We start from the raw sequence: 16,304 nt of genomic DNA, 5'->3' as shown, positions 1-16,304 counted from the left end.
CTATTGAGGAACAGGTGTAAAACACTGAGGAATCCGCACAAAGAATTGACATGCTGCGGAAAATACAATGCAGCGTTTCCGTACGGTATTTTCCACAACATGGGCACAGCGGATTTGGCTTTCTATAGGTTTATATGGTACTGTAAACATGCTGGAAAACTGCCATGAATCCGCATCAGCCAATCCGCTGCGGATCCAGAGCCAAATTTGCACCGTGTACACATAGCCTAATTCTAACCCTAACTGCAACCCTAACTCTAATTCTAACCCTAAACCTAATTGCAACCCAACCCCTAACCCGAACCCTAGCCCTAACCCTAGGGGAAAAATAAAAATAAATATATTTCATTTATTTCATTATTTTCCCTACCTATGGGGGTGATAAGGGGGGTTTATTTACTATTTTTTTTATTTTGATCACTGTGATATAACCTATCACAGTGATCAAAATGCACCTGTAATGAATCTGCCCACCAGCAGATTCGGCGGGCGCACTGCGCATGCGCCCGCCATTTTGGAAGATGGCGGTGCCCATCTTAGATGCCGAACAGACACCGGGAGGGACCCCAGGACTCCAAAGGTACGGGGGGTGGGATCGGACAGGCGGATGGGCGCCGGAACGGACAGAGGGGAGAGGAGGGGAGAGTGTTACGATCTGGTAATTCAGTAACACAATGGACATAGAAGTCAGAGCACATACAGTGACCTGACAATAACCCAAAAATATAGAACGAGCTCTGAGACGTGGAAACTCTGCTGACCGCAATCCCTAATCCTCTCCAACCACACACTAGAGGCAGCCGTGGATTGCGCCTAACGCTCCCTATGCAACTCGGCACAGCCTGAGAAACTAGCTAGCCTCGATATTACTTAATGCAGGATCTCCTGACGCAAGAGAAAATGCCCAGTCCTGAGGGTCGCCACGTAAAAAAGAAATAATGATCCTAACTTGTTGAACTGGGTCACCAGAGGAGCGAGGTTTCAAAGCCAGAAATAGTTTACAATTATTTTTGAAACTCAGAAAATTAGTTCTATCTCCAAAAAACAAATCAGGAATAGGAATTCTTGGTTCTAACATAGAATTCTGAACCACAAAGTCTTGAATATTTTGTACTCTTGCCGTGAGCTGATCCACACATGAAGACAGACCTTTAATGTCCATCGCTACACCTGTGTCCTGAACCACCCAAATGTCTAGGGGAAAAAAAAGGCAAAACACAGTGCAGAGAAAAAAAAATGGTCTCAGAACTTCTTTTTTCCCTCTATTGAGAATCATTAGCATTTTGGCTTCCAGTACTGTTACGATCTGGTAATTCAGTACCACAATGGACATAGAAGTCAGAGCACATACAGTGACCTGACAATAACCCAAAAATATAGAACGAGCTCTGAGACGTCGGAACTCTGCTGACCGCAATCCCTAATCCTCTCCAACCACACACTAGAGGCAGCCGTGGATGCGCCTAACGCTCCCTATGCAACTCGGCACAGCCTGAGAAACTAGCTAGCCTGAAGATAGAAAATAAGCCTACCTTGCCTCAGAGAAATACCCCAAAGGAAAAGGAAACCCCCACATATAATGACTGTGAGTTAAGATGAAAAGACAAACGTAGAGATGAAATAGATTTAGCAAAGTGAGGCCCGACTTTCTGAACAGAGCGAGGATAGGAAAGGTAACTTTGCGGTCAACACAAAACCCTACAAACAACCACGCAAAGGGGGCAAAAAGACCCTCCGCACCGAACTAACGGCACGGAGGTACACCCTCTGCGTCCCAGAGCTTCCAGCAAGCAAGAAAAAAACAAATAAGCAATGCTGGACAGAAAAAACAGCAAACAAAATAGCAAAAGCGGAACTTAGCTATGCAGAGCAGCAGGCCACAGGAACGATCCAGGAGGAGACAGGTCCAAAACTAGAACATTGACTGGAAGCCAGGATCAAAGCACTAGGTGGAGTTAAATAGAGCAGCACCTAACGACTTCACCACATCACCTGAGGAAGGAAACTCAGAAGCCGCAGTACCACTCTCCTCCACCAACGGAAGCTCACAGAGAGAATCAGCCGAAGTACCACTTGTGACCACAGGAGGGAGCTCTGCCACAGAATTCACAACAGTACCCCCCCTTGAGGAGGGGTCACCGAACCCTCACCAGAGCCCTCAGGACGACCAGGATGAGCCATATGAAAGGCACGAACAAGATCGGGAGCATGGACATCAGAGGCAAAGACCCAGGAATTATCTTCCTGAGCATAACCCTTCCACTTAACCAGATACTGGAGTTTCTGTCTTGAAACACGAGAATCCAAAATCTTCTCCACAATAAACTCCAACTCCACCCCCACCAAAACCGGGGCAGGAGGATCAACAGATGGAACCACAGGTGCCACGTATCTCCGCAACAATGACCTATGGAATACGTTATGAATGGAAAAAGAATCTGGAAGGGTCAGACGAAAAGACACAGGATTAAGAACCTCAGAAATCCTATACGGACCAATGAAACGAGGTTTAAACTTAGGAGAGGAAACCTTCATAGGAATATGACGAGAAGATAACCAAACCAAATCCCCAACACGAAGTCGGGGACCCACACAGCGTCTGCGATTAGCGAAACGTTGAGCCTTCTCCTGGGACAAGGTCAAATTGTCCACTACATGAGTCCAAATCTGCTGCAACCTGTCCACCACAGTATCCACACCAGGACAGTCCGAAGACTCAACCTGCCCTGAAGAGAAACGAGGATGGAACCCAGATTTGCAGAAAAACGGCGAAACCAAGGTAGCCGAGCTGGCCCGATTATTAAGGGCGAACTCAGCCAAAGGCAAAAAGGACACCCAGTCATCCTGATCAGCAGAAACAAAGCATCTCAGATATGTTTCCAAGGTCTGATTGGTTCGTTCGGTCTGGCCATTAGTCTGAGGATGGAAAGCCGAGGAAAAAGACAAGTTAATGCCCATCCTAGCACAAAAGACTCGCCAAAACCTCGAAACAAACTGGGAACCTCTGTCAGAAACGATATTCTCTGGAATGCCATGTAAACGAACCACATGCTGGAAGAACAATGGCACCAAATCAGAGGAGGAAGGTAATTTAGACAAGGGTACCAAATGGACCATCTTAGAGAAGCGATCACAAACCACCGAAATGACTGACATTTTTTGAGAGACGGGAAGATCTGAAATAAAATCCATAGAGATATGTGTCCAAGGCCTCTTCGGGACCGGCAAGGGCAAAAGCAACCCACTGGCACGAGAACAGCAGGGCTTAGCCCGAGCACAAATCCCACAGGACTGCACAAAAGAACGCACATCCCGCGACAGAGATGGCCACCAAAAGGATCTAGCCACTAACTCTCTGGTACCAAAGATTCCAGGATGACCAGCCAACACCGAACAATGAACCTCAGAGATAACTTTATTCGTCCACCTATCAGGGACAAACAGTTTCTCCGCTGGGCAACGATCAGGTTTATTAGCCTGAAATTTTTGCAGCACCCGCCGCAAATCAGGGGAGATGGCAGACACAATTACTCCCTCTTTGAGAATACCCGCCGGCTCAGATAAACCCGGAGAGTCGGGCACAAAACTCCTAGACAGAGCATCCGCCTTCACATTTTTAGAGCCCGGAAGGTACGAAATCACAAAGTCAAAACGGGCAAAAAACAGCGACCAACGAGCCTGTCTAGGATTCAACCGCTTGGCAGACTCGAGATAAGTCAAGTTCTTATGATCAGTCAAGACCACCACGCGATGCTTAGCTCCTTCAAGCCAAAGACGCCACTCCTCGAATGCCCACTTCATGGCCAGCAACTCTCGATTGCCAACATCATAATTTCGCTCAGCAGGCGAAAACTTCCTGGAAAAGAAGGCGCATGGTTTCATCACCGAGCAATCAGAACTTCTCTGCGACAAAACAGCCCCCGCTCCAATTTCAGAAGCATCAACCTCGACCTGGAACGGAAGCGAAACATCTGGTTGACACAACACAGGGGCAGAAGAAAAACGACGCTTTAACTCTTGAAAAGCTTCCACAGCAGCAGAAGACCAATTGACCACATCAGCACCCTTCTTGGTCAAATCGGTCAATGGTTTAGCAATACTAGAAAAATTGCAGATGAAGCGACGATAAAAATTAGCAAAGCCCAGGAACTTTTGCAGACTTTTCAGAGATGTCGGCTGAGTCCAATCATGGATGGCTTGGACCTTAACAGGGTCCATCTCGATAGTAGAAGGGGAAAAGATGAACCCCAAAAAGGAAACCTTCTGAACACCAAAGAGACACTTTGATCCCTTCACAAACAAAGAATTAGCATGCAGGACCTGAAACACCGTTCTGACCTGCTTCACATGAGACTCCCAATCATCCGAGAAGATCAAAATGTCATCCAAGTACACAATCAGGAATTTATCCAGGTACTCTCGGAAGATGTCATGCATAAAGGACTGAAACACCGATGGAGCATTGGCAAGTCCGAATGGCATTAATAGATACTCAAAATGGCCCTCGGGCATATTAAATGCAGTTTTCCATTCATCGCCTCGCTTAATATGCACAAGATTATACGCACCATGAAGATCTATCTTGGTGAACCAACTAGCCCCCTTAATCCGAGCAAACAAATCAGATAACAACGGCAAGGGGTACTGAAATTTAACCGTGATCTTATTAAGAAGGCGGTAATCTATACAAGGTCTCAGCGAACCATCCTTCTTGGCCACAAAAAAGAACCCTGCTCCTAATGGCGACGATGACGGGCGAATATGCCCTTTCTCCAAGGACTCCTTCACGTAACTCCGCATAGCGGCGTGCTCAGGCACAGACAAATTAAACAGTCGACCCTTTGGGAATTTACTACCAGGAATCAAATCGATAGCACAATCACAATCCCTATGCGGAGGTAGGGTATCAGACTTGGGCTCATCAAATACATCCCGGTAATCAGACAAGAACTCTGGAACCTCAGAAGGGGTGGATGACGAAATAGACAGAACTGGGACATCACCATGTACCCCCTGACAACCACAGCTGGAAACAGACATGGATTTCCAATCTAATACTGGATTATGGACTTGTAGCCATGGCAACCCCAACACGACCACATCATGCAGATTATGCAACACCAGAAAGCGAATAACCTCCTGATGTGCAGGAGCCATGCACATGGTCAGCTGGGTCCAGTACTGAGGCTTATTCTTGGCCAAAGGCGTAGCATCAATTCCTCTCAATGGAATAGGACACTGCAAGGGCTCCAAGAAAAACCCACAACGCCTAGCATACTCCAAGTCCATCAAATTCAGGGCAGCGCCTGAATCCACAAATGCCATGACAGAATAAGATGACAAAGAGCAGATCAAGGTAACGGACAAAAGAAATTTTGACTGTACCGTACCAATGGTGGCAGACCTAGCGAACCGCTTAGTGCGCTTAGGACAATCAGAGATAGCATGAGTGGAATCACCACAGTAGAAACACAGCCCATTCAGACATCTGTGTTTTTGCCGTTCAACTCTGGTCAAAGTCCTATCGCACTGCATAGGCTCAGGTTTATGCTCAGGTAATACCGGCAAATGGTGCACAGATTTACGCTCACGCAAGCGTCGACCGATCTGAATGGCCAGAGACATAGACTCATTCAGACCAGCAGGCATAGGAAATCCCACCATGACATCCTTAAGGGCTTCAGAGATACCCTTTCTGAAAATAGCTGCGAGCGCACCTTCATTCCATTGAGTGAGTACGGACCACTTTCTAAATTTCTGACAATATACCTCTATCTCATCCTGACCCTGACACAGAGCCAGCAAATTTTTCTCTGCCTGATCCACTGAATTAGGTTCATTGTACAGCAATCCGAGCGCCAGGAAAAACGCATCGATATTACTTAATGCAGGATCTCCTGACGCAAGAGAAAATGCCCAGTCCTGAGGGTCGCCACGTAAAAAAGAAATAATGATCCTAACTTGTTGAACTGGGTCACCAGAGGAGCGAGGTTTCAAAGCCAGAAATAGTTTACAATTATTTTTGAAACTCAGAAAATTAGTTCTATCTCCAAAAAACAAATCAGGAATAGGAATTCTTGGTTCTAACATAGAATTCTGAACCACAAAGTCTTGAATATTTTGTACTCTTGCCGTGAGCTGATCCACACATGAAGACAGACCTTTAATGTCCATCGCTACACCTGTGTCCTGAACCACCCAAATGTCTAGGGGAAAAAAAAGGCAAAACACAGTGCAGAGAAAAAAAAATGGTCTCAGAACTTCTTTTTTCCCTCTATTGAGAATCATTAGCATTTTGGCTTCCAGTACTGTTACGATCTGGTAATTCAGTACCACAATGGACATAGAAGTCAGAGCACATACAGTGACCTGACAATAACCCAAAAATATAGAACGAGCTCTGAGACGTCGGAACTCTGCTGACCGCAATCCCTAATCCTCTCCAACCACACACTAGAGGCAGCCGTGGATGCGCCTAACGCTCCCTATGCAACTCGGCACAGCCTGAGAAACTAGCTAGCCTGAAGATAGAAAATAAGCCTACCTTGCCTCAGAGAAATACCCCAAAGGAAAAGGAAACCCCCACATATAATGACTGTGAGTTAAGATGAAAAGACAAACGTAGAGATGAAATAGATTTAGCAAAGTGAGGCCCGACTTTCTGAACAGAGCGAGGATAGGAAAGGTAACTTTGCGGTCAACACAAAACCCTACAAACAACCACGCAAAGGGGGCAAAAAGACCCTCCGTACCGAACTAACGGCACGGAGGTACACCCTCTGCGTCCCAGAGCTTCCAGCAAGCAAGAAAAAAACAAATAAGCAATGCTGGACAGAAAAAACAGCAAACAAAATAGCAAAAGCGGAACTTAGCTATGCAGAGCAGCAGGCCACAGGAACGATCCAGGAGGAGACAGGTCCAAAACTAGAACATTGACTGGAAGCCAGGATCAAAGCACTAGGTGGAGTTAAATAGAGCAGCACCTAACGACTTCACCACATCACCTGAGGAAGGAAACTCAGAAGCCGCAGTACCACTCTCCTCCACCAACGGAAGCTCACAGAGAGAATCAGCCGAAGTACCACTTGTGACCACAGGAGGGAGCTCTGCCACAGAATTCACAACAGGAGAGGAGGGCAGCGGAGCACAGAACGGAGAGGAGGAAAGACTGACAGCGGCAGCAGATCGCCGCTGTCAGTCGGTGGAGGGGGCAGATTGCGGTCACAGGTCGGCGTCACAGGTCGGATTGGCACCGACTTTCATGACGTGTACGTGGAGTCACAGGTCAGGAAGGGGTTAATAAGTGGGATTTCTTACCTTATAAATGGGATTGGGACCATCAGTTGTGTTGCGCAGAAGTCTGGTGGATACACAGCTGATAGTCCTACTGAATAGACTGTAAGAATTTGTATTATGGCAAGAAAAAAGCAGCTAAGTATAGAAAAATGAGTGGCCATCATTACTTTAAGAAATGAAGGTCAGTCCGAAAAATTGGGAAAACTTTGAAAGGGTCCCCAAGTGCAGTGGCAGAAACCATCAAGCGCTACAAAGAAACTGGCTTACATGAGGACCGCCCCAGGAAAGGAAGACCAAAAGTCACCTCTGCTTCTGAGGATAAGTATATCCGAGTCACCAGCCTCAGAAGTCGCAGGTTAACAGCAGCTCAGATTAGAGACCAGGTCAATGCCACACAGAGTTCTAGCAGCAGACACATCTCTACAACAACTGTTAAGAGGAGACTTTGTGCAGCAGGCCTTCATGATAAAATAGCGCTAGGAAACCACTGCTAAGGACAGACAACAAGCAGAAGAGACTTGTTTTGGCTAAAGAACACAAGGAATGGACATTAGACCAGTGGAAATCTGTGCTTTGGTCTGATGAGTCCAAATTTGAGATCTTTGGTTCCAACCACCGTGTCTTTGTGCGACGCAGAAAATGTGAATGGATGGACTCTACATGCCTGGTTTCCACCGTGAAGCATGGAAGAGGAGGTGTGATGGTGTGGGGTGCTTTGCTGGTGACACTGTTGGGGATTTATTCAAAATTGAAGGCATACTGAACCAGCATGGCTATTACAGCATCTTGCAGCAACATGCTATTCCATCTGGTTTGCGTTTAGTTGGACCATCATTTAGTTTTCAACAGGACAATGGCCCCAAACACACCTCCAGGCTGTGTAAGGGCTATTTGACCAAGAAGGAGAGTGATGAGGCGCTACGCCAGATGACCTGGCCTCCAGTGTCACCAACCATGAACCCAATCGAGATGGTTAGGGGTGAGCTGGACCGCAGAGTGAAGGCAAAAGGGCCAACAAGTGCTAAGCATCTCTGGGAACTCGTTCAAGATTGTTGGAAGACCATTTCCGGTGACTACTTCTTGAAGCTCATCAAGAGAATGCCAAGAGTGTGCAAAGCAGGCATCAAAGCAAAAGGTGGCTACTTTGAAGAACCTAGAACATAAGACTTATTTTCAGTTGTTTCACACTTTTCTGTTAAGTATATAATTCCACATGTGTTAATTCACAGCTTTGATGCGTACTGTGTGTGTGTATGTATATATATATATATATATATATATATATATATATATCCAATCTATCTATCTATATATACATACACACACACACTCGCATACATACAGCTCTGGCAAAAATTAAGAGACCACCGCATCAAAACCCTGTCATGAGCAGCCCGAACCTCATTGAAAACCTCTGGAATGTAATCAAGAGGATGATAGACAGTCTTAAACCATCAAACAAAGAGGAACTGCTTACATTTTTGCGCCAGAAGCAGTGTGAAAGACTGGTTATTCCACAAAATATTGATTTCTGAACTCTTCCTGAGTTAAAACATTAGTATTGTAGTTTCTAAATGATTATAAACTTGTTTTCTTTGCATTATTTGAGGTCTGAAAGCACGGTTTTGTTTTTAATTTTGACCATTTCTCCTTTTCAGAAAAAAAATACACAATTTATTGCTTGTAAATTTGGAGAGATGTTGTCAGAAGTTTATAGAATAAAAGAACAATTTACATTTTCCTCAAAAATATACATACGAAGAGAAAAATCAGACAAACTGAAGATTTTGAGGTGGTCTCTTAATTTTTGCCAGAGCTGTATACATACACACACATAAAATTGATCAATAAGTTTGGGCACACCATCCACTTTTTGGAACGTGTACATTGCAGATTCAGCCTGAAGGCAGCAAAAGCACAAAGTAACAGAAATGGAAACAACAAGAAGAAAAGAAACACGTGAAACTAAAATGTGTTTTCAACTTTAGATTCCTCAAAATACCCCGGTCTTAGAGCTGGCTCACATGAGCGTATACAATGGAAAAGCGCTATCCGATGTTTTATTGGATAGCACTTGGACTAATGTTATACCACGTAGATCTGCACTTTTTTTCTCATGCTTTTAATGGCTCTGCAAATTGGTTCACGCTCACCCTTCAAGCCTATAGATGCATGTAAAACATCAGACTGTGGATGTCACTAGAGAAAATGGAGAAATTAGGTTTTCTTCCGTCTTCTCTGCACCTGTGATACGATTCTCTCATCTGAAAGCATCGGATCACCGTAAACTGACACTTGGCTCAAACTCTGATCACTGTTTTTTGCCATATTCTGGCTTTCAACAGATGTGAAATAGGCCTCTGCACTGTATGGTATCGTGTAGCAACCATGCCTCTGCAAAACACAGCTCATGACACAAATGAACCATTCCAGGCGACCATCTTGATGTAGCAAGTGACAAATAAACAACTTTAAAACACCAAAAGCTCGAAGAATGAATAATTAATAAGTAGCTAGTGAAAATGTCCCCTGCTTACTAAAGTGCTAAAAGCAAAGTGCAGGAAAATATCCATTTATTTGAAAACATCAGTACTCACAGTATTCAATGCCCAGCACAATGTCTCTGAAGTAAACCCAAGCTTGCTCTTCTGAGAACGGATGGTCACTTGGCACCTCCATGACTGGCCTAAGAAAATAAAACCTTTTAGTAAAATTTACATGAAGTTTGTGGGCTGAATAAATATTTGCGGCCCTAAAACAGTGAAGGAGATAGTAATGTCAGGGAAGGTTACATCTAATTTCAAAAGAAGCCAGATGGACAGTTTACAAATGTTCAATATTATTACAACTTTAGAGAGTATAATGAGTCCACAAATGGCATTACAGTGGTCTCTCAAATTTCCAAGGCTTTGGGTTATATTTTTCCCGATATAACGTGTTGAATGGGCAACTGAAATCAAAAACCACATTCAACATATGTTACTGACTCTGCCAGTCTGCAGCATGCGAGATTGGTGGAATCTTCTAGATCTGGATCCAAATAGACATGTCACTTGTAAATCACCTGGAGTACTGTAGTGCCTGCAGAGATTGGCAGTATAGTGGTGCCTCTTCACAGCACAGACTGCCTTTGACACCAGGTGAGAGTGACTTCTTGGTACTGAAGTACCTGCAGAGATTGGCAGTATAGTGGTGCCTCTTCACAGTACAGACTGCCTTCCCCACCAGGTGTGAGTGACTTCTTGGTACTGTAGTGCCTGCAGAGATTGGCAGTGTAGTGGTGCCTCTTCACAATACAGACTGCCTTCCACACCAGGTGAGAGTGACTTCTTGGTACTGTAGTGCCTGCAGAGATTGGCAGTGTAGTGGTGCCTCTTCACAGTACAGACTGCCTTTGACACCAGGTGAGAGTGACTTCTTGATACTGAAGTACCTGCAGAGATTGGCAGTGTAGTGGTGCCTCTTCACAGTACAGACTGCCTTCTACACCAGGTGAGAGTGACTTCTTGGTACTGTAGTGCCTGCAGATATTGGCAGTGTAGTGGTGCCTCTTCACAATAAAGACTTGCCTTCCACACCAGATGAGAGCGACTTCTTTATACTGAAGTACCTGCAGAGATTGGCAGTGTAGTAGTGCCTCTTCACAGTACAAACTGCCTTCCACACCAGATGAGAGCGACTTCTTGATACTGAAGTACCTGCAGAGATTGGCAGTGTAGTGGTGCCTCTTCACAGTACAGACTGCCTTCTACAACAGATGAGAGTGACTTCTTGGTACTGAAGTACCTGCAGAGATTGGCAGTGTAGTGGTGCCTCTTCACAGTACAGACTGCCTTCTACACCAGGTGAGAGTGACTTCTTGATACTGAAGTACCTGCAGAGATTGGCAGTGTAGTGGTGCCTCTTCACAGTACAGACTGCCTTCTACACCAGGTGAGAGTGACTTCTTGGTACTGAAGTGACTGCAGATATTGGCAGTTTAGTGGTGCCTCTTCACAGTACAGACTGCCTTCTACACCAGGTGAGAGTGACTTCTTGATACTGAAGTACCTGCAGAGATTGGCAGTGTAGTGGTGCCTCTTCACAGTACAGACTGCCTTCTACACCAGATGAGAGCGACTTCTTGATACTGAAGTACCTGCAGAGATTGGCAGTGTATTGGTGCCTCTTCACAGTACAGACTGCCTTCCACACCAGATGAGAGCGACTTCTTGATACTGAAGTACCTGCAGAGATTGGCAGTGTAGTGGTGCCTCTTCACAGTACAGACTGCCTTCTACACCAGGTGAGAGTGACTTCTTGATACTGAAGTACCTGCAGAGATTGGCAGTGTAGTGGTGCCTCTTCACAGTACAGACTGCCTTCTACACCAGGTGAGAGTGACTTCTTGGTACTGAAGTGACTGCAGATATTGGCAGTTTAGTGGTGCCTCTTCACAGTACAGACTGCCTTTTACACCAGGTGAGAGTGACTTCTTGATACTGAAGTACCTGCAGAGATTGGCAGTGTAGTGGTGCCTCTTCACAGTACAGACTGCCTTCTACACCAGATGAGAGCGACTTCTTGATACTGAAGTACCTGCAGAGATTGGCAGTGTATTGGTGCCTCTTCACAGTACAGACTGCCTTCCACACCAGATGAGAGCGACTTCTTGATACTGAAGTACCTGCAGAGATTGGCAGTGTAGTGGTGCCTCTTCACAGTACAGACTGCCTTCTACACCAGGTGAGAGTGACTTCTTGATACTGAAGTACCTGCAGAGATTGGCAGTGTAGTGGTGCCTCTTCACAGTACAGACTGCCTTCTACACCAGGTGAGAGTGACTTCTTGATACTGAAGTACCTGCAGAGATTGGCAGTGTAGTGGTGCCTCTTCACAGTACAGACTGCCTTCTACACCAGGTAAGAGTGACTTCTTGATACTGAAGTACCTGCAGAGATTGGCAGTGTAGTGGTGCCTCTTCACAGTACAGACTGCCTTCTACACCAGGTGAGAGTGACTTCTTGGTACTGAAGTGACTGCAGGTATTGGCAGTTTAGTGGTGCCTCTTCACAGTACAGACTGCCTTCTACACCAGGTGAGAGTTACTTCTTGATACTGAAGTACCTGCAGAGATTGGCAGTGTAGTGGTGCCTCTTCACAGTACAGACTGCCTTCTACACCAGGTGAGAGTGACTTCTTGATACTGCAGAGATTGGCAGTTTAGTGGTGCCTCTTCACAGTACAGACTGCCTTCTACACCAGGTGAGAGTGATTTCTTGATACTGAAGTACCTGCAGACATTGGCAGTGTAGTGGTGCCTCTTCACAGTACAGACTGCCTTCTACACCAGGTGAGAGTGATTTCTTGATACTGAAGTACCTGCAGAGATTGGCAGTGTATTGGTGCCTCTTCACAGTACAGACTGCCTTCTACACCAGGTGAGAGTGATTTCTTGATACTGAAGTACCTGCAGAGATTGGCAGTGTAGTGGTGCCTCTTCACAGTACAGACTGCCTTCTACACCAGGTGAGAGTGATTTCTTGATACTGAAGTACCTGCAGAGATTGGCAGTGTAGTGGTGCCTCTTCACAGTACAGACTGCCTTCTACACCAGGTGAGAGTGATTTCTTGATACTGAAGTACCTGCAGAGATTGGCAGTGTATTGGTGCCTCTTCACAGTACAGACTGCCTTCTACACCAGGTGAGAGTGATTTCTTGATACTGAAGTACCTGCAGAGATTGGCAGTGTAGTGGTGCCTCTTCACAGTACAGACTGCCTTCTACACCAGGTGAGAGTGATTTCTTGATACTGAAGTGACTGCAGATATTGGCAGTGTAGTGGTGCCTCTTCACAGTACAGACTGCCTTCTAAACCAGATGAGAGCGAATTCTTGATACTGAAGTACCTGCAGAGATTGGCAGTGTATTGGTGCCTCTTCACAGTACAGACTGCCTTCTACACCAGGTGAGAGTGATTTCTTGATACTGAAGTACCTGCAGAGATTGGCAGTGTAGTGGTGCCTCTTCACAGTACAGACTGCCTTCTACACCAGGTGAGAGTGACTTCTTGATACTGAAGTACCTGCAGAGATTGGCAGTGTAGTGGTGCCTCTTCACAGTACAGACTGCCTTCTACACCAGGTGAGAGTGACTTCTTGATACTGAAGTACCTGCAGAGATTGGCAGTGTAGTGGTGCCTCTTCACAGTACAGACTGCCTTCTACACCAGGTGAGAGTGACTTCTTGATACTGAAGTACCTGCAGAGATTGGCAGTGTAGTGGTGCCTCTTCACAGTATAGACTGCCTTCTACACCAGGTGAGAGTGACTTCTTGATACTGAAGTACCTGCAGAGATTGGCAGTGTAGTGGTGCCTCTTCACAGTACAGACTGCCTTCTACACCAGGTGAGAGTGACTTCTTGGTACTGAAGTGACTGCAGGTATTGGCAGTTTAGTGGTGCCTCTTCACAGTACAGACTGCCTTCTACACCAGGTGAGAGTTACTTCTTGATACTGAAGTACCTGCAGAGATTGGCAGTGTAGTGGTGCCTCTTCACAGTACAGACTGCCTTCTACACCAGGTGAGAGTGACTTCTTGATACTGCAGAGATTGGCAGTTTAGTGGTGCCTCTTCACAGTACAGACTGCCTTCTACACCAGGTGAGAGTGATTTCTTGATACTGAAGTACCTGCAGAGATTGGCAGTGTAGTGGTGCCTCTTCACAGTACAGACTGCCTTCTACACCAGGTGAGAGTGATTTCTTGATACTGAAGTACCTGCAGAGATTGGCAGTGTATTGGTGCCTCTTCACAGTACAGACTGCCTTCTACACCAGGTGAGAGTGATTTCTTGATACTGAAGTACCTGCAGAGATTGGCAGTGTAGTGGTGCCTCTTCACAGTACAGACTGCCTTCTACACCAGGTGAGAGTGATTTCTTGATACTGAAGTACCTGCAGAGATTGGCAGTGTAGTGGTGCCTCTTCACAGTACAGACTGCCTTCTACACCAGGTGAGAGTGATTTCTTGATACTGAAGTACCTGCAGAGATTGGCAGTGTAGTGGTGCCTCTTCACAGTACAGACTGCCTTCTACACCAGGTGAGAGTGATTTCTTGATACTGAAGTACCTGCAGAGATTGGCAGTGTATTGGTGCCTCTTCACAGTACAGACTGCCTTCTACACCAGGTGAGAGTGATTTCTTGATACTGAAGTACCTGCAGAGATTGGCAGTGTAGTGGTGCCTCTTCACAGTACAGACTGCCTTCTACACCAGGTGAGAGTGATTTCTTGATACTGAAGTGACTGCAGATATTGGCAGTTTAGTGGTGCCTCTTCACAGTACAGACTGCCTTCCACATCAGGTCAGAGTGACTTCTTGGCTTTATATATAAAGACTTGTTGTATGTGTTATATGCTTATTTTTCTTTAATCATATTTTGTGTTCCTTTTTTTGGAGCCTTACAAGTAATCAATAGTTTTCTAAAGCGTCATTGCAATTTTAACTGACAAAAGTTGTCCTGGAACGTATTAATATTGTAACTTTAGGGACCTATGAAAATTTGGTCGATATGCAGCTGGATATCGTATGACAATATCTTGACACCATTCACACACGTTAACCTGTCTTCATTGGAAATGAATGTTAACGCAGCTATAGCATTTAGAAGTGGTTTTAGCTAGTTCCAAGGAGAAACAGAATTCTAGCAGAATCCATATTAATATATGAATTTTTTAAATAATTTTTTGTTCGGTTTTGAGAAAAAAAGGTGCTGGTAAAAAAATCTCTGTTGTATGACGATATTCACTAGTTAGAACCAGGGAGGAACTTTATTGCATTTTTTATCTTCTCTGATAAGCAGTTGTCATTGATATTATTAATAATGTCTTTATAGCCACAAGATATTACATTGTTAAATACTGGAAATACCAGTCCTTTTCCTATTTTTTTAGATTATTACAGTAGTTTTTTTATATACCTCTCCAAACTGCTTTATTTGTTAGGTCAGGAATCCATACAAAAATAAAAGCAAAAATATTCAAAGTAAAAGTCAGACGAATTTTACATTCATTTTAAATGTAAATGAAAAAGAATGAAAGGAGAAGGAGTAGTAGCAATTAACAACTAATGACCTCATCATCATTAGATTGGTGGGGTCGGACATCTTACACGCCCACTGATCAGCAGAAAAACGGCGTTTTCATTTGCGGCTCGGAAGGAATGGGGATAATGTGCAGAACTTGGCAGCAAAGTACAAAGAGTCTGTGTTCTGTCTCGTATAAAGCTTACATTTGGCCACTGCTGGATCAGATATCGGCTCATCGGTTGGGATGCCAGCTATCAGATCCCCACCAATGGCATGTTGGTGACCTATCCCATACACAGATCATCAGTTATTAAGTCCTTTAAATCTGAACTCACAGAGGCTCAAATAAACATATATTAACCTATGGGGAATACTGTTTTAGCCTAAGGATGTGCACTTTTTCGGTTTCACTGTAAGGATAAGTAACATGTTCATTTTATTGTTTTGGGGTTTTCTTTAAGCTTTTTTTTTTTTTTTTTTTACAAAAATAGGGTGTTTTTAGTTTTTAAAAATCTTTTTAGAAAAACTATATTAAGCTTTGGAATTAAACTGTGGAACCAATAGAATGCTTTTACAATACATTGCAATACGTTTCTAGACTGACAGGCATCCTATTAGGTTTAAAGGAAACCTGACAGGAGGAGATTCAAGCTGCCCAAGCCAGAGGCAGAATGAATCAGAGCCCGGCGGCATAATAGAAGCCATGTGTGTTCTATTCTGAAATGCTGCAGCATACTTTCAAAATCTGGCAAGGGACTATGTGTATTGGCTATCTACTATATGACTGACAGATCTCTCCCACATACACACATAAAAGGAGAGACCTTTTTGATGAGCTGAGCAGCTGGAAGCCAGCAACGAATTAGTCACCTAAAACACATACTTCCCGGCTGAGTTTTCAAAGTACATTTTTCTTAAACACTACAGCATTTATATTA

General features: G+C 44.7%; 1 protein-coding gene across 2 annotated transcripts in view; it reads right to left on the bottom strand.

Annotated features, from left to right (window-relative positions):
* Positions 1–16,304, bottom strand: part of CAMKK1 (calcium/calmodulin dependent protein kinase kinase 1) — a 641,465-nt gene that overhangs the window by 216,639 nt on the left and 408,522 nt on the right. For both annotated transcript variants that reach the window (XM_069757479.1, XM_069757478.1), the window contains exon 9: positions 9,894–9,982. In XM_069757479.1, coding sequence (XP_069613580.1) covers positions 9,894–9,982 — 89 coding nt within the window. The remainder of the gene's footprint in view (positions 1–9,893; positions 9,983–16,304) is intronic.

This window comes from Ranitomeya imitator, chromosome 3 (genome assembly GCF_032444005.1).
Source record: "Ranitomeya imitator isolate aRanImi1 chromosome 3, aRanImi1.pri, whole genome shotgun sequence".
Lineage (NCBI taxonomy): Eukaryota > Metazoa > Chordata > Amphibia > Anura > Dendrobatidae > Ranitomeya > Ranitomeya imitator.
This window is presented reverse-complemented; position numbering and strand designations above follow the sequence as displayed.